We start from the raw sequence: 19820 nt of genomic DNA, 5'->3' as shown, positions 1-19820 counted from the left end.
GCATCAGCTGGAGTCAGTGGGACTGTCTGACTTGCAGCAGGCAGAGAGGAGCTCAGAGCTCTGCAGGCTCTGTGCTGCTGAAATGATCAGCAGCACAGAGCCTGCAGAGCAGCCTCTTCCCTTGCCACATGTAAAGACCTTTACCTTCACCCTCTTTACCCAGAGCGTGAAGGACTGTGCTCAAGGAGCAAATTCAGAGCCCTGTTGGCCTCATTAGAGAAAAAAGCAGAGCAAGAGCACTGTAATTGTAAAATCTCAGGGGCAGGAGATGAAAATGCATTTGTAAATGTTGCTGGCACAAGGTGGCACAGTTGCTACGCTAATTCCAGGGCATCTGGAAAGGTCCCTAGCTCCGTAGTGCTGCACATCGTGGCATCTCTGACAAGCATATCTTGTGGCTGGGATGAAGAATATGGAGCTGGGCAAGGCCCTCCCGTGCAGAGCATCAGGAGTGATCGACAGCAGATGCTGCCGCCAGCAGCTTTATGGTGCAGCACGTGAGCAGCTGGCTCCCTGCAGAGAGGAGGCAGCCCTGGATGCTCACAGGGAGGTGCAAGACCTGGAAGGGATGCTCATGCTGACTCTAGCTTTCTCATTCCTGCTGTCATCATGCCATTGCAGGGGCAGAGTTGGGATGATTTATTGCAAAGCACATGCAGCCGATGCAGCCCCGTGGGCTCTGAGGTCAGCACAGCCACCTCTGTGCCAGTGGGTCCCCATGCCGTTGTCCTTCACCCAGAGACCTGGGGGAAGATCCCAAACTGTAGCAGCTTAGCTGGGACTGCACTGGGTTTTGCTGTGGTGGCGAATGGGCCCCCCCACAACTTGCTTGGTGAAGGCACAGCACAGCTCCTGCCTCCCCTGGGAGCTTCAGGATGGGCTGTGTTTGATGAAGAGTCTCTCTGGGTTTTGGCTACCCACACAGAGAGACATGTGTTTTCTTGATGGTGTGTCCTTGTTTTGTTATTACTCCCCAGCTCTGTCACACTGAGCTGGGGCCTAGGGTGCTGTAGGAGTTCTGGATGTTCTCAGACGGCTGTTCATGGTGCCTTCTAAACATCTCTTCTGGCCCCATTGGGAACAGGGCAGTGTTGGGTGCCCCAGCTGACTGGCAGTCCTGCCTGGAAGCGATTTGCAATCTGGGTCATGCAGAGACAGCCAGTCAATGGCAGTCATGCCTGCAGTGCCACAGCTTTGTGCCAAGGGCCTGCATGCAGCCCAGGACCTCACCTTAGGACACAAGCTAGGTAGCAGTGATGAAATCAGTGATGAAATGTGGGGCCCTGAAGGGCAGGAAGAGCTGATGGCAGGGCTGATGGTCAGAGGAATAGATGTTTGCTTCTCAAACCAGCCTGGAGCAGAGTTTGGAGGGTTTATTTTGGATGCAGAACCTGGTCTGAAGTCCCGTGCTATTAAGTCCCCTGTGCAGTCCCTTGTGTGTCCATGCTGCTGCTGGCTGCGGCGTCAGCAGTTTCTGAGAGACACAGCAGCAGAGGTCACTACCATATGATTGATTTGCACTACTGGCTGTGCTGTCCCATGCATGTGTGGGTCCAAAGCAGTCCCCACCATCCAAGGGAACATCTGCTTGCCCCAACTGGAGCTGTGGGGTAGTCGAGAAGGACCTTGTCCATGGCTGCAGTCAGGTGAGGCCATGTGTCTCAAGGAGGGTCTCTGTGAGGGTCAGACCTCACTTAGAAATTCATGGTATTGCTCTTGCTATTTGCACCTGCAAGCACCCTACTGGGGGAAAACACCTCTGCTCAGGAAGGTACCTGTGGTGATCCAGACACGGATTGAATCCCTGTCTTCAGGTTGCTCAGGGCCTCCACAATGCGCAACAGCCCCCGAAACAGCCTTTTGCATCATCTGCAGATGCTGCTCCTCACTGTTCACCCTGAATTACATCAGTGCTGTGCTGCTTTGAGCCATGAGCACTCAGTTGTTAACACTTGCCATAAGGAGAGCTGACCACTTACTCCTGCTCTTTGCTTCCTCTCCTTATGTAAAGGTTATGTCCACAGTACCAAACCTTGTTCTGCAGCCCACTTACTCTTTTTCACCAGCTACTTTCTGCAGCTGGAGTTTTTCAAAGACTTTCTGATCAGCCAAACAAATCACATTGAGTAGTTTTACTTTAGCAGCTCTTTTTTGTTGATGTGTTCCAGTAATTCAGAGAGATGAGAATAGATGTGTGGTGGGTATCTTGCCAGCCTGGTCTGTGATGAAGACCAACACTGACTCGGGAGTGGCACATCAGATGCAAAGAGCACTGGCAAAAATGGTACTTGCTGCAAGATGGTTATATATTGAAGTGAGGAAGTGAAAAGAAATCAGAGAGAGACTCACATTCTTTGCTTGAAAAAGATGATAAAAGCAAGTGTTGCTTTTCTCTATTATCTGGCCACCTCCCAGTTTTCCTGACTTTTTAATTTTTCTTCTCCAATTCTAAGAGATAAATCTCTGATTCCTTTTTGGCTCGCCTTCCCTCCATATGTGCAGTCACATAAACCAAATCGCTGTATACTGAGCTCTGCAGGGCTTTGAAACCTCCCAGCACCCCAAGACACCTTTCTGACCATCTTTTTCTTCAGCACCCATTTAAAGTGTTCCCACAATGAAACAGGTCTTTCTCTTTACAAGATCCTGTCTGTTGGTTTGACTCTCGGTCTCCTGGCAGCGCTGGTGCCATGTCAGGTCACAGCTCAGACCAAGGATTTGGCTGCTGTCAGCCCAGCAGGATTAAGGAGAAATCCAGGCTGGTTTTACTTTCTTCACACATCAGCTCTCACACTTTGTCCATGGTCCTGGATTACAGGAGATAAACTTGTTTTGCTTTACTTGGAAAAAGTCAGCCGTCTGCTTCAGTTGTGGCTAACCTTAGTGTTGATGGAGCCAGAATGGCAGGTGAGGCGAGTTTGGATGATCTCACTTGATATGGTGAAAATAGCATTTGGGAAATGCTGTTTGAGGAGGGAAATTTGGAGTCTGCTCTTGAGAATTCAGCTCCTGGCACAGCACTGGATGATTCAACCTCAGGGCCAATGCATGAAGACCTAATCTCGAGGGTTACACCTTGTAGAAGGGACCACCGTCCTTCCTGCAAACTCTTGCTTCTGAAAGCATGTCTCCCACAAAATACAGCTTCACTGGAAGTGGGAGCACTATTAAACAGCTTGCTGACGTCACCTGGCTTGGGAAGATTTTGTCTGAAGTATTCTCAGCCCTCCCACCACAGAGCCAACTGGTGTGGACAGATCTCCTAACACATCTCCTTTCAGTCACCTGTCAGCACCCCTGATGGGAAAACTTCATGAGGCTGGAAGCTGCAGAGTAAGGATTAACCTGCAAAGGAAGAAAGATTGATCAAGCAAGTTATCTCTTTTGAAATATTGATGAAATTACGTGACTTGGTACAAAGGTCCATGCCTGGATAAGAGAAACTGCATCAATACATGAGCACACATGCTCTAGTCTTCTGAAGTGTGGGCAGAAGCTGAGAAACTCCTTCTTCCATCTTTGCTGCTGATGGGAATAGCAAAGGAATGTTAGATTGCTGTTACCTCCTTCCCTGAAGGTTTGATAATTTGCTTGTTGCTCTGTGATTAAGCTGAATGCTGCTGATTCTCCTGATGGAGAGTAGTCTCTTGGAGCCTGCAAGAGCTTTGCTATTGACTTTGGTAGTAACAGCATTTAGGTTAATGCTGCAAAATCTGTTTGTAGCTCTCCACAGTCCATTAGGGTTTGCTCACCTCAGTGAGCAAATCTGGAGGTTGAGCCCGTGGCCAGTTACACCTGGAAGATGGAGGAATCCTCACCTCTTTGGGAACCAAAGCCTGTGGTTTGCATGGTCACTGAGCTGCTCTGGCTGCACACAGGGTGCAGGCAGTGTGTTCATGCCTTTGGCTGCCCATCACTGCCCCACTGTGTGGCTGAGGGTTTCTTCCAAATTCACAGCCTCCTCTCCCTTGTGTCAGCTCCCTTGTAGCCTTTTCAGGGATCCTTTTATCGATGGAGCAGCTTCTGGGAGTCCTTAGGGATATTGATCAGGAAAAGATTTATGTTAATGAAGAACGAGACTGGAATAGAGCATGCAGTGTGGTCAGACCTCTCTGCAAGGTAAACTCTGCAAGGTAAACAGTGAAAGAAGGTATTTCACAGTTTAGGGAAAGGCTGAGATGCATTTAGCACACGGGGTTGCTGTAAATTGCAGGATTGCCCGATTGCTGGTGTCCTCCCACCCCAAGCCTGGTTCCTTCTTTGGCTTCAGTAGAGTTAAACCAGGAAGGAATTCAATCCCTGACCTGTAACCCACACCAGCATGCACGTGGCAGCAGGATTTCACCCCAGAGTACACTGAGAACATGCAGATGAAATAATTTCTTAGCAGTTAGCTTTTTTAGCAGCTAAATCCTGAATTGTCTGGTTTCAGGGGTGGCAGGGGAAGCAGAGTTCATGACTTCGCCTAGCAAAATACCAAGCCTGCAGGGTGGAGAAACACCAGTAAAGGAGGAACTGGGATCCAGAGCTGAAGGTTTTGGGTTTCTTGAGAGAGTCAGCATCACCTGCCCTGTCTGCAGGCACGAGTGTGTGTCTGCATTCATGCCATGCAAGGGTTAGGCAAGGGATACTTGGGACGGCTACTTGGGATTTGACTGTGGAGCTAATTTTAGCAGCTCCCTGTAAGAACACACATGTCAAAGCCTCTGTGATACCTGAGAGGTGGCCTGGCTCGTTGCTGCGAGGAGCATGACGTACAGAGCAGGAGAGGTGCCCTGGGAAAGGGAGGGATGGATGCTGCCCAGTCTGGCTGCTGCTGAGGGAGGCTCGTGGGACAGGAACAGTGCTGGGGGCAATGGCAGAGCTGGTACAGGTACAGCATCCCCAGATGGACTGTCAAGCAACATTCCAGGTCAGGGCTAAGGGCACATGAGCCGATGCATATGCAGGAAGGGAGCTTCAGTCCATGAAATCTTTTTCTTCCTTGCATGCACAGGGAAGAAATAGAAAGATAAAATATAAAAAAATATATTTCTCAGAAATAGAAAGATAAAATAATCCCTTGGCTTTCTGCATGTCCACGTGTCTTGATGTTTCATTCATAGCTTTATAGGCTTCTTCAAATATTCATGTTATCATATCATAAGTGAAAGGGAGAAAAATAGTTCTTTCTTTTGCAGGCTGAAAAGCAAACGGGGGGAAAAAATAAACTCAAATCCCAGAGCACTAAAATAGCAGCTTTAAAAAACATGAGGAACTGATGATTTTTTTTTTAATATCCAGAGTAGCTTAGGGGCCCCATAATATTTCATTATATTAAATTTGAGCACCGAATCGACCCACTGTACCAAGGCTTGTAATTGCAAAAGGCAAATTAAATTTTCCCACATTGTCTGGAGAACCACAAGACCATGGAACAGTATGGAGGCCCCAGGTAAGCACAGAGCTGCAGCAGGACAGAGCTGCAAGGAGACTCAAGACTTGAGGCATCCTCGAGGAGCGGTGCTGAGAATTCCAGGCAAAGCTGTGTGGAGGACAGGAGGTGGTGTGGGCAGAGCAGTGTCTCTGTATGTGCTGCAGAACATAGTCACAAATGGTTCCCCAGAAACATTTTTGACTCTCAAAAGGAATTGACCCTGAAGCACAAGGGACGCTCAGCAAGGATCCTCTTCATTGCCCCCTTTCACTCTGCTTCTGCCTGCACACGGACAAGGGAGATCTCCCTGAGTGCCCAGGAGATGGAGAGGCTGATGCCTCTCTGCAGACTGTTGGGAAAGCTTTGCTCATGGGTGCTGCCCAGCAAGCAGAGTTGTGACTGGGAGCCAGGACCCAGGATTTCAGGAGCCAGGACTCAGGATTTCTTTCCCTCACTCTGCCACTGATGTGCTTGCAACCTCTGTTGAATTGCTTAGGAGATCACTTTCACACCAGCATGGCTACAATTAGGTGCCTCTGTATAAAAGTGCCTGCTTTTCAGAGGCCTCAACTGGCAAGCCTGGGTAAATTAGCACTTTTGGACTCCAGCCCACTTCTGAGTTTGCAGAATGTTCCCTTTAGCCTCTCTTTGCTGGCTTCACCATCTGTCAGATGGGGCTGTTAATACCGACTCAGTCCCTGCACAGGGTTTTAAGCTTCTGAGAATAAAAATGCATGATAATAATTGTTAGTAATTACAATACCATCATCACATGCAACCGTATCTTTCAGGACCAGTTTGGTGTTTGAAGGACAGGTAGAAGTCAAAGCTAAAGTGCAGAGCTGGTGCTTGGCCCCTCCCAAAGGGGTTTGGAATCCCTTGCTGTACAGACTCTCCTCTAGCCAGTTGGAAACTTGGACACGAGCTGTGGCTTTCTAGGGGTAACACCTAAAAGAGATCCAGCTGGATGCTTCTGGCTGACAGCTCTGGGGAGTGGGGAAATCAAGGCCAGGGGGTCACCGCCCAAGGCAGTGATAAGGCTGGACTGTGCCTGTATGGAAAGTCAGGCTGAGGACGACCCTTGCAAGAACCTTCGCTGCCTCCTCCTCCTCCCTTCCTCCCACCTCTGATCTCACAGGACGCTGCACATCACGTGCCCGTGTGGCACTGCTGGGCAGCCCTGCGCCTGGGAGCACACAGAGCCAGGAGCACTCCAAAGTGGTGACGCTTCACTTGTGCCTCTTGGCACCCTGACCCTCCTCCTGCAGGGTGTGGGATAGGTGTAGGTGAGCCAGGGCGTCCTGGGGGTGATGCACAACCACGTTACCCCTGCCCCGTTTCACGCTGGAGGCCGGGACCCGCTTTATCAAGCCCTCCCTGGGATGGTGCTCTTCTCAGGGAGCTGCCCATCACCCCTGGCCACTCTCTTCTCAGACACCCCAGGTTTACCTGGGCCTCCCTCATTGCCCCAAGCCCCACTACAACCACACAATCCCGGCTGAAGCAGGGGCACCTGACATGTGCCTTCAGGTCAGTTTGGGTGGTGTCAGTGTCAAGCACTCATGGCAAGTGTAACCACCCCACGCCCTCGCACTTTGCCCTTCCCCTCCTCGCTGCCTCTCACCTGCATCCCAGCCCTCTGCTGTTGCTTGTGGGGTTGTGTGACTTCGTGGAGCCAGCACCCTGGCGCTCACCCCTGCTTGCCATCGTCCTCTGCATCGCGCCGCGGCGGGGTCAGGTCCCCAGCGCACACAGCATGTGGCCCCAGCGAGCTTGCGCGCCACCTCGCACCACGCCCATTGCTCACTGATGGCTGTCATCTGCAAAACAGCTCTTCTCCCTCGGTTATTAACTTTTTTCCCTCTTTTCTTCTCTCTCCCTGTCTTTCTCATGTTCTTCTCTCCCCACAGCCCTGCTGCTCACCCAAGGTAAGTGCTTTTTCTCCTTTCCTATGCCTGCTCTGGCTCTGTTCTCATCCCCTTTGGTCAGCACCCTTGTCTTTGCTGTGATGTAGACAGCTCTGGATCACGCTGTTTGTGTCAGCAGGAACTTGTTAAAAGCAGTGCATTAAGAACATGACGGTGATTGATTGGTTGATTGGTTGGTTGGTTGATTGATTGACATCTAAGTCCATTTCCCAGGTTTTTCCCCTATGGTTTTGGGAAGTTGAGAAGTGACCCAGGAAGGGTTGTGAAACAGAACATGCTGCTCTGGTTGGTTCAGGACCATGACTTGACCCTGTCTTTGGGAGGATTGAGTAGGCCTGATGCACCAGGGAGCACGGAGCTTTTCTGCAGGAGGGGTGGCACTCCTGGGGCATGGGGCGAGTGGTGTTACCTGGGATGGACAGGGGTGCAGGGGTCCAGAAGTGTCTCCTTCCCATGTAGGATCAGGCCGTGCACCACCCCTCAGTGCATGCACCTGGGTGCTCTCCACCTAACGTCCTGGGGGGGTCCCAGGGCATCCTGGGGGTGTGCCCAGCACCAGAGCAGTTCTACCAGGACATGACAAGCATCACCACCATTTCCATCCTCACCCTCTGTTCGCACTCTGCACTCTTCATCTCCTCTCCCCATCGCAGGATTTTATGTGTATTAATACTGGGCCCCCCTTAGAATCATAGACTGGGCTGGGCTGGAAGGGACCCCAAGGATCACAGAGTTCCAACCCCCCTGCCACAGGCAGGGACACCAACCTCCAGGCCTGGATCTACACAAGGTTGCCCAGGGCCCCATCCAACCTGGCCCTTCCTTGCCCCAGATCCCTGTTGCTCCATTCTCTCTTGATCCCACTTGCAGAGTGATGTATTTTTCTTACTCCCCCAATTCCAGATATGGTTACAGATGAATTTGCACTAAAGAAACATTTGTCAAAAGCTAAGGGCAGGCATGCAGGGTGCAGAGAGAGGCTCGAGTCTGACAGGTTTGCAAGCAGAGCTGAAACCCCACACCTTCATCACGCCTGAGTTGTGCTGCAAACCAAAGGAGCAGCATCTGCCCTGCAAACTTCAGTCTGCTCCGATGCCAGAGCTGCTGCACAGGGGATGGCCCAAGCCCATCGGATATTGGGCTAATTGGAAAATTGCTAGTGGCAGGCAGAAGTCCCCAGCTCCCCAAATATCAGGTTAGGGTGTTTGTGGAAAACTCCTCGAGCGCTTTGGACATTTTTCTTTGTTGCTTCTTCAGGTCTGGGAGGACTGGAAATAAGTTGAGCGCAGCTTCCTTCCCAGTAATTTCATTGCTTTAATTCAGTAGCTGCCTAATTTGATCAGAACCCTGGGAACCAAATAATTTCTATTAAAATAACATAACTTTCCTCCCTCTGCTGTGATCCAGCCTGATTGCTTTTGGCAGCCGTTACTGGAGAACTTGGTCACTAGCTATGGAAAGTCATTTTCCAGTTAATAAAGAAACCCCTCCTCTCTTTCTATGAGGGGAAGGGGTGGAGGTAGCAGGGGCCGGTCTGGAGTGCCCCACCCTTACCCCCAGCATGTGCTTGGCCTCCTTCAAGCTGGTGAGCAGAGCCCCCTCACTGCAGGGGCACAGGCTGGAGTGTCACTCAGCAGCAATCACAACTGATCAGCAGGGAGAGAAGTGACGTCCTCATTTAGTCCGTGTCATGTTAGATTTAGATTACATGGATATACAGGAATCTTTGGTTTAAAAAAAATGAAAGAAAACCCTGCATTATTAAAGATTTCACTGGAATCTCTTGGTCCTGCTCCTCATCCCCTTCCTCCCGGAGCAGCTCGCACAGCTTTTCCCAGGCAGCACCCCCCACACACCCCTCCTTTTACCAGGCAGTCTCCCTTTCCCCAGGGCTGCCTCCCTGGGATGGCTGGGTACCCTGGCTCTTCTCTGCAGCCCTGGGGCAGCTACCCTCTTGCAGCACCTCTTCTGCAGCGCTTGGGGGGCTGGCAGCATCACATCTTCCACCCACTGCTGTGGGTGGACAAGCCCAAGTGAAAATGCCACTCTTATCCCAGCAGCCTTTTCCTGGAGGTAAATGGGAGATCCTGGCTCTGCTCCCCGCACCACCTTGCAGAGCATTCCCTTGGAAATCAGGGCTGTGTATATTACACAGGGCAAAGTAACGGGGCTGGGGAGAGCCTTTGGCACAGGTTCAGCTCAGCATTCGTTTCCTCCAAGTGGGCTTTCCCAGACAGATGTGCAAGACTGTGCAGAGCTTTTGAAAGCTTTGCTTGGCCCAGTGTCCAGTGCCAGCTGTTGGGGCTGCAGCCGACCGCAGCAGTATGGGTGGCAGTGGAGTGACTTGAGAGTCAAACCTGGTTTGGTGGGGTTTTTACACTTCTCTGATGTATAACCTTCTGTTTTGGCACTGGCAGTGATCTCTCTGTATGTTCTCTGTACAGGAAAACGCTCAATACCGGAGCACACAGTTATTCCACTTGTCCCTGCCATTGTCACCAGTGGACCAGCTGCTCTGGTGGCCTTTCCAGCCCTTGCGAAAGTCACTGGAAGCCTAAGCAGAGCCATTGCTTGCAAGTCCTTGGCCTCAGGAGGTCCACATCTTTAAAGGGATGAGGAATTATCCAAATGATACTTCTCAACCCTCATTTCCACATATTCAACCAGATCAAAGAAAATATTTCTAAATATGTTTATTTTGGCATTAAAACTCCTGGGTCCACGTAGCAGTGGGAGAGACTGGGGAGCAGAGACGCCAGTTGACTGGCCTGTTGGGGATGGTCGTGTCAACAGCAATCTGGAAGGCAGAGCCAGCAGCAGAATGATGCACAGTTCCCAGCCCTGTGCCTTAGCATCCCTCTCATGAATGTGCAGCATTTCACAGTTAGTGTTGAGGACGCTGGGGCATGTGTACAGGATGTATCACGCCTCAAAAATAGCTTTCAGGGCTAAGTAAGCAGATTGCTCCCTTTTTAGAAAGCAGCCCGGTGCTTGTGCATGTGTCTCAGTAAAGGGCATCTCCATATGCTAACCTCAGAAGCCAGAGAGTCTTTTAGCCAGCAGTCTGCCCCAGTTGTGACTGACGAGTTGACAGTGCTCTGGCAAGAGGAACTCATTCATGCTCACTGCTTCCTTTGGTTAGCCAGGATTATGTTTTATTGAGCTGCAACAAAACAAACAAAAACATTTTTTAAGAAAAAAATCCCATTTTAATTGTCGTTTTAATTCCTTCCTGGCAGCACAGTCCCCTGGAGATGTGACCTTCATGCATGCCCGCTCTAGGAATAGATGGAGATGAGATAGCTGGACGGGTGTGAAATGGCCTTCAAAGCAATCTTTCATGAACACATCGCTAGTTTTTAATCCAATTTATTCAGCAAGTGGCAAGGAATACAGACTGGTCCCTGGCTATTTGGTAGTCTTGCAGCATTGCCTAGGTGATGGGTGGCTACCTCTCTAGCAGCATTAACGGTGCCTTCCCATAGCCTGTTTCATCTCAGAAGGTGTAGTGACCAGATTACCCCATGGAAATGGGCTTTGTCTAACTTTGAGTGTGGCCAGAGTGCCACAGGTGACGTCCAGTTCCTCTTTGGTCCCCCCAGTCTGAAGGCAGTTGAGCTAGAGAGCACTTGTGGAATACCTACCTTCCAGGAGCAGTGCGTGATGTGGGAACGCTGCTCAGTGCTCCCCTTTTCCCTGGAAAAAATAAGAGGAGGAGGGGATCTGCCTGCAGTGTTTTGAGCCCAAGAGCCTGCCTGTGTTGGTTGGGAAGTGCTTTGCAAGTCACTGTGGATCAAGTGCTGGGATGTCTCTGGAGAGCTGAGAGAGCATGGCAGGGACCATGGCAGGACTATAACTAGGAGCTGCTGGGCCCCTTATCCGTCCTCCCTTTTAAGGGTCTTATCTGACCCTCAGTCAGTCAGTGCTCTCAGAAGCCTCTCCTCCCTCCTTGCAGGCAAGCCTTGTGCCCAGCACCTCGTGGGTGTCAGCCTGGGCACCTGTTTCCCCCACCCAAACTTCCATCTCACCGGAGCCGTTTGTCTCCCCTGCTCGTAGCATCTCCCTGGCCAAAGGAGCCCAGCACCTCGGTGCAGACCCAGCTTTCCCAGCCCTAGCAGCCTGCACGTGCTCCTGTAGTCCGGATGGCTAGCACCTGATGGCAGCACACACCTATGTGCCAGAGCAGGCAAGCTTTGGGGGACCCTTCTCTCCCCACCTCCCCCTTCCCAGGAGGAGGTGTAGGCAGCCCAGGAGGTCCTGGCAAGCTCCTGTTCTTGCTGGGCATAGCCAGACCTTATCAGGCTTAATTGGGGTTGACAGCAGGGAGTCCAGGGTGCAATCCACATTGAACAGTAGGTAGTGATGTTGATACAAACAGAAATCAGGCTAGTTAATAATTAAGCTGCAGCTTGGCAGCATTCACCTTGACAGACTTGACCTTCCAAATTAAAAGCCTGTCTCTCCCTCCCACCCCTTGTGTTTTATTTATCACAGCCCTTGGTAGTCTTTGCAGGCTAAGGCACTGGGGTGATGCATGACACACCTCACTGATGCCCTGCCCCTGCTTCCTGAAAGGCTCCCACCCAGTCCCTCAGGGGATAGGGGCTGGTGGGTACCATAGCCTGGGTGGGAGTGTTTGGGAGATGGTGGTCTCCTGTGGCTCTGCAGGCAGGCTGGTGCACCGTGCTGCTGGCTAAAGTGCATCCCTGAAAGGCAGGAGCATGGGGGTTGGGATGTTGCAAGAGTTTCTTGCCTCTCAGCTGTTGGGTGTGTACACATGGGGCTCAACTCAACCCTCAGCATGCCCTGGGAACAGGGCCCAGGAGGCCCCAAGCAGGTTTGGGTTGGGGTGTGGTGTTTTGCAGAGGTTGGCACTGGTTGGTGCTGCAGGGTGCTCATGTCCTAAACAGCAGGAGATTCATGTAGGTGTTTTGTTTTGCTTGTTGGCAGTGCTTAACTGCCCCTTAACTGTGTGGTGAGTATTGAGTGGTACCAGAGATGTGTCAACTGGGCTCCTAAGCTTGTCTTTCCTACCACAAATGGCACTGTTTTAATTTCAGGGGACAATCAGGAGCTGGGCATGTGGCACCTAGGGATCACTTGCACAAGTGCATGGAGCAAGCTCCAGCAGAATGTTGATTCAAACTCTGTTTTCTCCTACATTAGGATAAAGGTTCAGTGAAAGTACAATGGCAGGTTCATTGTTTTCAGATGCACCTTTTCAGTTTGTTAGGTTCTAGTGCTTTGCTCTCCTGCTGCACATTCAGAGATGTGACTGGTTTTTAATGAGATGTGAAGGAATTGCCTCCTTTTGTCATTATCTGCAAGCTTTCTCTATTACTGTTTCTGTGAGGTTTCTCTATTACTATCTCTATTTGGGGATGCTGCCTGTGCCTGTTGTGGGGTTTGCTTGCAGCTGACATTGCAAGGCTTAGCCTGGGAGTGATGTTCAATCAGCTGTCCCCACAGGACACCCTTGACGTGCCTTCTTGGGCAGCTGCGCTTCTTCTCTGTGCGCCCCAGTTCAGCGCACTGGCTGCATGGGGACAGCAGAGCCTCCATTATTCATGTCTTGTTAGACAAGCTGTCAGCAGGCTGCGGGTCTCCATCGCTGGCCAGCGTGAGAGTGGCCTAACTGGGGCTTGAAGGTGGCTCTTCTTCCACTGACAAGGTGCCCTCTGAAGCAGCAGAAGTCCCTGCAGTGAGCACCGGCACTGTCACTTGGGTGGAGTGCTCGGTCCCACGCTCACACCTGCACCCAGCCCCCAAGTTTAGAGCAATCTGTCCACCCCTGGACACAGATGTGACACTTGCTTTACTCTCTGATGCCTGAGGTGCCGTGCTTATCAAATCAGTAGGTGGTCTGCAAATGGCTTGCAGGGACAAGGAAGCTGGCAAAGGTCCTGGCTGTGGGCGAAGGGGTTCCCTGCTTGACTGCCTTGGGCCTGGCACACAGTTGGAGACCCAGAGCGGGTCTTCCTCCTGCTCCTAGGAGGCCTTGTGCTGACCTACCTTGCACAGGTACATAAACCAGTGTTCTGGGGTAAAGCTGTGTGGGATGCTGCTCCCCATGGGGAGGAGAAGGCATTTGGCACTGCACCTGCTTACAGACCTGCCGCAGCTCAGCCTGGCTTAGAGAGTAGGTATCTGCATGAGGGTCTTACCATGCCAAAGGCTTTGGTAAATCAGTTAAAGTGGGGGGCAGAAGTGTCATAGCAGCATTCCTCCTGAAGTTGTTAAGCTGAGGAGATTCTGCCTGATGTTCACTGTTTTCAGGGAAGCTCTTCTGATTCCAGATACTTGCTTTCTGTGCTGTGCCTCTGCAGCCAGTGGGCAGGAGCCCAAGGGACCGTGCCACCAGCTGCAACCACAGCTCTTCTGATGCAGTGACTTCCCAGGGAAGGCTGCGGTGAGCCAGACTGTCCCCCAGCCCTGCTGGGGTGGCTGCCCTGCTTTTGGTCAGCTCAGGGCTGTCAGCACACAGCTTGTTCAGGCCAAGCTGGGCCCTGCAGAGCTGCAGGTGTCTGAGCTGCAGGTTGCAGGGAAGCTCAGGCAGAAGCAGGCCACATATGTGCTACAGCAACTGATGTGCATTTCCAGTGTATTTTTAATGATGGATGCAGCTTATGGTCTTCATATGCTTCCAGGTAGAGGCAGAGACTGGACTTATCTTGAGCTCTGTTTTGGAAAAAGAGATGTAGATTCCATCGTACTCCCTGCTCAAGTGACTATAAGTAACTTGTTCTTGATGATTGTCAGTTCTGTATCATAAGACAGAACATTTTGTCCAGGTTCACCCCATTCCTGCATTCCTCCAGCCCAGCTGCCCCCTCCCCTCTGTGCATGCTTGGCCTTTGCCAGCAGTTGTCCCTTACCCCCTCTGGCATTCCTGCACTGCTGCCTTCTTCTTGAGCTGCTGTGCTCCCCTGTCTCAGTATTTGTAAACTTTTGGGGATTCCCAAACCCGGAGTGCTTGGTCTTTGCACTAAGCCCTGATGGTTTTGATGTGCATCATTAATTTCAAATGATGGATGTAGCTGCTCCTGCTTCTCTGATAGGGTTGTAATAATGTCACCTGCCACAGGAGTTACTATATATTTTATAAACTTGTCAGGTCTTGCAAGCCTTGCAGTCTTTGCAATCAATCTAGCCTGGTTGATGAAGAGAGGGCAGAGTCTCTAAGTAGATTTCACTGGGACTTCATAATTTGTGTGATTTTTGATGCAGCATGTGAGATCTGCTGGAGCCCACGTGGGATTAATCATCATCTGAGCCATTACTTGGGGTGTTTGTAAATTCTACAGGAAACCACGTGTAACATCTGTCCCACTGCTCAGCCGGAACGAGACGGTCCATGTTTGTGACACCCCCCTACCCTGAGGTTCTGCAGAGCTCCAGCTCCCATTCCTGGGCTCAGCTGGGCTCCGTCCTGCAGCCTGTGAGCCCTGACTGATCAGGCACACAAAAGCCAGGAGAAAACCAGCTGCTTTCTCGAGATGTCAAGGTTTTTCAAGAGAGCCCACCGCACGCGCCTGCACTTGGGTGTGTGGATGGGAGAGGAGAGCTGGCTCAGGGATGGGGACACTGCCAGGGCACAGTGGGGTGCAGGTTGGGGTGCTCCTTCCTCACTGGGCAACTAGAACCTCTCCAGGCACCTCCCTGGGTTTGCTGGGGCATCAGCAAGGTGACCCCAACACAGAGTCATCTCAGCATGCTGCACCTCCTGGGCCGTCCCATGGGGCAGTGGTATCTGCTGACCTGGGCTCCTGGTTTAGTTCCCTCCAGCAGAGACAAAACATCCCATAGCAGGAGAGCAAAACCCCACTTGGCTCCTGCCTGACTTCTCCCTGTCCCTTCTCCCAGACACCAGGAACACGTATGTGAGCGCACACGTGTGGCTCTGCGTGCCTGCCTGAGACACTGAGTGGCACGGTGCCAACAGTGAGCTTTCCAATCACAGGGGAAGGGAAAGATCCCACCTTTCCCCCACTGGAGCCAGGAGACGTGCCAGGCGTTACAGCTGCCTCAAAGGACACTTGAGGCCAGTGGCAGAACGAATTGGTACCTCGGTCTCCCCAAAGATGGGGCTGCTGCAGGTGTGGTGGGAGAGTCTGTGTCATCCAGAAGCACCAGTGCAGGCTGAAGAAACATTTGGGTTGTTTTTAATAAACAAAATAAATAACCCTGCTGTGATTGTTCTTGGTGACTAACTGATACCCAGAAATCTTGGGACTTTGTTTCTGTGCTCCAACATCCACTGCCCCCCAATTCACTGTGTGAGCTCAGCAAGCTAGGAAGGGATGCAGAAGCCCCTGCTCAGGCCCTGCAGAAGAGCCCCTGCACTGCCCCAGTGCTACAGCTTAGTGTTGCCCTTGCTTTCACAGAGGTGGCTGAGAGGAAGCTGACGGTTGAAGAGGAGGAAGCCAAGAGGATTGCAGAGATGGGCAAACCAATCCTTGGCGAGCATCCCAAGCTAGAAGTCGTCATTGAGGAGTCCTATGAGTTCAAGGTCAGTAGTTGTCCCAGGTTTCCTCCAGGAGGGCAAAGCTGTGTGGCGCTGAAGAGCAGCCATGGAAAGCAGAACTGAAGAGGCTGGGGGTGGCCACATGTGCAGGGAATGGGCTGCTAGAAGATGAAAAGGACTATGCAACGCAGTAAAGTATGGGGGAAACCTACAGGAAGTGCCAGAGGATGTAGGTGCTGGTAGGCAGAGGTAAAGGGAAGGAGACAAGGGAACCTTGCTGGGAGCAGAAGCAGTCAGTGTGCAGGAGAGGGCAGTAGCAAAGGTATCTCTGGTGAGGCAGGGGCGAGGGAAGAAGGAGTCTCCTCTGAAGTAATGGGTGGCAGAGGAGCAGGATGGGGTGAGGTTTGGGTCAGCCTGTCCAGAGGGAAGGTGGTCCAACTCCAGTGATGGCCTTACCTGACTGGGAGAAGAGTGCATGTGGTACCTCAGCAGCTTGGGAAGGGCCTGTGCACTGTAAGATCAGCCTTGCCTGCTAGCAGCCAGTTTAATTTCTGTGCATCTTTATTCCCACAACAGAGCACTGTGGACAAGCTGATTAAGAAGACAAATCTGGCTTTGGTTGTAGGGACACATTCCTGGAGGGACCAGTTCTTGGAGGCCATTACCGTCAGTGCAGGTGAGGGGGACATCAGAAAACCCACAGCAGCATCCCCAGGGTTCATGCAGCCTGGGATGAGATCTGTCTGGGCTCAGGAGACAGTGTGGTCAGTGATGCTCAGCTGTTGCATGTGTGTTGGTCCAAGTCAGTCCAAATTGCTCCTCTGTGCCAAATACACTGGGCTTTTGCAGATGCATTAGCTGGGAGCCCAGGAGATGCATCTTTTGGTGTGGAGCCCTCCAGGATGCCAGTTTTCAAAGACTTTCCTTCCCATGGCAGTGGTCCTGCTGCCTCAGTGGTCTGATGAACAGCAGACAGGCAGCAAAACTGCATCCTGGTCAAGCTGCTGCTCCTGCTGTGCCCAGCACTGTCCTGTTGAGGTAGCTCCTGCTGCTGGGAGATGTACTGTCTGCCATGGCCAGCAGAGTAGGGGGGTTACCACATACGGACAGGAGACGTTGCCCCATGAGGTCGCAGCAGGTGGGGGGAAAGGCCCAGAGACTTGCCAGCTGTTGGCCAGGGACTCTGAGAAAGCTCACCACTTCCAGAGCCAGGCAGCCATGGAGGAGACATTTCGGGCACGTCCGTGCCATTTATGACATTTATGACAAACCTTTCCTTGGTTTGGTGTCTTTCCTGAGGGGCTGTTTTTCACCCAGGCAGAAGGCTGAACAGGAGCTGTCACCAAGCCACAATGGCTTCTTCTGACATGAACAAAGAGGTGCAGGGTGTTCAGTTGTCTTCTTTCTCAAAACTAAGGAAAACTGTTCCTGTGGAAGCAGCACTTCCATCCTTGCAGCAAGCAGGCCTGTTTCTTCCTCCATCTCTCTTTCCTGTGCCAGCTGCTATGTGTTCCCTGTCTCCTTTCTCTTTTACTGATTTATATCCAGCCTCTCATATTTGCACAAAGACCAGCAGTGCTTCCAGCCTTGGGGCTGGCCTGTCCCACCAGGCTAAGAAGGGAACCCCTCCAAGGGGCTGTAGTACTGCTGCTGCTCCTGATGCCCTCACACAGCTGAGAGATTTCTTGTTGGGGCGCTGCTGGTGACCACCAGCATGAGCTCTGGTGCAGGAGAACCAAGACACCACTCCAGTTTCCCAGTTCTACCACTTGCTGCTATTTTACCCCCACAAAAACATCACTTGCTTGTGTGCCCCCTCATGGTGCCCCTCAACAGTGACCCCTGTGGGCTGACTGCATACTATGTGACTGCCTATGGATGGCGACAGGGACAGGGATGGGGCTGCCCCTCTGTTGCAGGCTCTGGGGTGTCATGGGAGGCACCCCTCTTGCTAAGTCTAACCATCACCAAGGGACCTGATGTCACCTGAGCCTACTGTCATGGCTGGTACCATGCCACTTTGTCCCAGCACCCCTGGAGCCCCCGGGGTGAGGTCAAGCAGGGGCTGTAGCCCTGCCCTGTAATCCTGACCTGCCCCGTGCTGGACCCCTCCTTCCATACTGTTTGCAGCGGGTGACGAGGACGAGGATGAGTCTGGCGAGGAGCGCCTGCCCTCCTGCTTCGACTACGTTATGCACTTCCTGACCGTCTTCTGGAAGGTGCTGTTTGCCTGCGTGCCCCCCACCGAGTACTGCAACGGCTGGGCCTGCTTTGTGGTCTCCATCCTCATCATTGGCATGCTCACAGCCGTCATCGGTGACCTGGCCTCCCACTTCGGCTGCACCATCGGCCTCAAGGACTCGGTGACTGCTGTCGTCTTTGTCGCCTTTGGCACTTCTGTACCAGGTGGGGTGGCTGTGGGGAGGGGACAGGGTGGTAGGAAAGTCCTCCGGCAGCTCCCCAGCACCAGGGGAGCATCACGGGAATGGGGTTGGGGCTAGGAAGGGGCTCCAAAGCGTTCTGTCCCCAGGAAAGGTCTGCACCCCATCTGGTGGCAACACGGGGTCCCTGGACCCGGGAGAGGGGGGTATGTACCAGGAGACATGGGTGTCCCAGCCTGGCCAGTGCCACACCTGGGACTGCCTTGTCCCCCAGTCATGAAGAGTTGCCCATTTCTCCTTTTGGACACCTCCCCAGTGATTCCTCCTTCCCTTCTCCCCCCACCCCAGACACGTTTGCCAGCAAAGCCGCGGCCATCCAGGACGTGTACGCCGACGCCTCCATCAGCAACGTCACGGGCAGCAACGCCGTCAACGTCTTCCTGGGCATCGGGCTGGCGTGGTCGGTGGCAGCGATCTACTGGGCATCACAGGGGCAGGAGTTCCAGGTGTCAGCGGGCACCCTGGCCTTCTCTGTCACCCTCTTCACCATCTTCGCCTTCATCTGCATCAGCGTCCTCCTCTACCGCCGGCGGCCCCACATCGGGGGGGAGCTGGGAGGGCCCCGGGGATGCAAACTGGCCACGACGTTGCTCTTCGTCAGCCTCTGGCTGCTCTACATCCTCTTCGCCACCCTGGAGGCCTACTGCTACATCAAGGGGTTTTAGGAGGTGGAGGGTCGGTGCTGCTGGGGGAAGGGGGACCCCCCCTTCCTCCGTTACCTCACCGGACACCGGTCCTGGAAGCGCCGTGCCACCAGAGGGAATGGCTGTCCGTCTGGGACCACCGCCCAGACAGTCGGACAGCTGGGCGCCAAGAAGGGCAAAACCATCACAGAGGGAAAACAACCCAACAAACCCCACCCAAAATGATACAAAAGAAAAGTAAGCAACAACAGCAAGTGTTGCAATGAGACACCATAAACCCAAACACTGACCCCACTCAATGAGATCAAGAGGTTTCAGCCATCTCCAGAGGTCACCTCCCCAAAAAGGACTCGGCTCCTTTCCTCCCAAGCACCCCTCAGCTGGTTTTCTTATTTTTACTGGATGGGAATTGCAGAAGTCTGAGCAGGAATTGGATTATTTCATATTTTTTTTTTCCTTTCTTTTGTTTGCTTGTTGCTTTTTGGTTGGGGGGGTGGGTTGGACACGCTCCTTCTTTTGGTTTTGGGTTTGGTTTTTTTCTTTTTTACTAGTGAAACAGAAAAAAAATGTTTCAAATCCACTCTAAAAGCTTCGAGCTGCCCTCAGTGCTGGAATTGAACATGTGGATTGATTTTTTTGAAGTCACAAAAGACCATGACACCATCAAAGAACTTGCCCACTATTCACATTTTCCTCCCTCGCCACCTCCTGTATCTTTGTTTTTATAAGAACATCACAAGACTGAGATATTTTTAATACAAACACAGACACACTCACACACACACAGAGTCACTGACAAAGGCTGGAGCATGTAGCAATCACCTGCCTGGGCTAAGAAAAAGAGAAGGGAAAAAAAACCCAACCCAACCCAAACTCCAACCCTCTAATATAATATGTATCATGTATATTTTGACTATGGCATTTCTC

At 52.1% G+C, this 19820-nt stretch overlaps 1 protein-coding gene across 6 annotated transcripts in view; it reads left to right on the top strand.

Annotated features, from left to right (window-relative positions):
* Positions 1 to 19267, top strand: part of SLC8A3 (solute carrier family 8 member A3) — a gene marked incomplete at its 5' end in the record, with an annotated part of 90329 nt that extends 71062 nt beyond the window's left edge. For 2 of the 6 annotated variants that reach the window (XM_084263551.1, XM_084263550.1), the window contains 4 exons: positions 15696 to 15853; positions 16385 to 16484; positions 17939 to 18214; positions 18538 to 19267. In XM_084263551.1, the coding sequence (XP_084119677.1) occupies positions 15696 to 15853; positions 16385 to 16484; positions 17939 to 18214; positions 18538 to 18914 (911 nt within the window). In that variant the 3' untranslated portion in view covers positions 18915 to 19267. Of the gene's footprint in view, positions 1 to 7326; positions 7345 to 15695; positions 15854 to 16384; positions 16485 to 17938; positions 18215 to 18537 lie in introns of all 6 variants that reach the window. The other 4 variants (XM_084263549.1, XM_084263554.1, XM_084263553.1 and 1 more) reach the window with 4 other exon arrangements.
* Between the last annotated feature and the right edge of the window lie 553 nt (positions 19268 to 19820).

Source organism: Gallinula chloropus (genome assembly GCF_964237585.1).
Source record: "Gallinula chloropus genome assembly, chromosome: 4".
In the NCBI taxonomy this organism is placed as follows: Eukaryota; Metazoa; Chordata; class Aves; order Gruiformes; family Rallidae; genus Gallinula; species Gallinula chloropus.
Note: the sequence above shows the minus strand (reverse complement) of the source record. Positions and strands in the feature narration are given on the sequence as shown.